General features: G+C 49.6%; 1 protein-coding gene across 1 annotated transcript; it reads left to right on the top strand.

Annotated features, from left to right (window-relative positions):
* Positions 1 to 3: 3 nt before the first annotated feature.
* On the top strand, positions 4 to 564 carry LOC110034542 (UDP-glycosyltransferase 74F2-like; the record flags this gene model as incomplete). Its single annotated transcript, XM_020738796.1, has 1 exon — positions 4 to 564. A coding segment is annotated over one exon (561 nt), but the record flags the coding sequence as incomplete, so codon positions are not given.
* Positions 565 to 811: the final 247 nt, after the last annotated feature.

Raw genomic sequence — 811 nt, 5'->3', positions numbered from 1 at the left:
GCCGCCATCACTCGCTTCATCGCCTCCACCACAACTCCCAACGCCGGCCATGTCGCCATAGAAACTATCTCCGACGGCTTCGACGATGCCGGCTTCGCTTCCGCCCCCACCATCACCGACTACCTCACAAGCCTCGAATCAGTCGGTTCTCAGACCTTAGACGACCTTCTCAGCTCGCTCGCCGGGAGAGGCCGGCCGGTGTCCCTACTTGTCTACGACGCCTTTCTTCCGTGGGCAGTTGATGTCGCGAGGCGGCACGGGGTGGCCACGGCGGCATTCTTCACGCAGTCGGCGGCTGTCGAAGTTATATACTGCCACGCGTGGGAGGGGAGGCTGAAGTTTCCACCGGGAGAGGTGGTGGAGAAGTTGCCGGGGTTGCCGGAGATGGAGGCGGAAGATCTGCCGTCGTTTCTGGCGGCGCCTCAGGTGTTATATGGCGCTTACTTGGAGATGGTGTTGAAACAGTATAAGAACTTGGAGGAAGCTGACATAATGCTTATTAACTCATTCTATGAGTTGGAAGCTGAGGTAAGTGAAATTTGGCCATTTCTCGTGTTAAAATAATCAGATTCAAGAATTGATGAAAGTTGAAATTAAATTAAATCAAAATAAATGATTAATATTTTAAATCAAAAATGACATAAATATACCTCCTTTCTACCAACTAGGGGCGTAAATGAGCCCAACACGAGCGAGCGAGTGAGCTCGTGCTCGATTTATTTATATTTCGAGCTAAAAAAGTGTTCGTGTTCAACTCGTTTGCTTATCGTGCCAAACACGATCTGTTCACGAACAAAAGATCATTTTGATA

Source organism: Phalaenopsis equestris, unplaced genomic scaffold (assembly GCF_001263595.1).
Source record: "Phalaenopsis equestris unplaced genomic scaffold, ASM126359v1 Scaffold189957, whole genome shotgun sequence".
Taxonomy (NCBI): Eukaryota; Viridiplantae; Streptophyta; class Magnoliopsida; order Asparagales; family Orchidaceae; genus Phalaenopsis; species Phalaenopsis equestris.
This window is presented reverse-complemented; position numbering and strand designations above follow the sequence as displayed.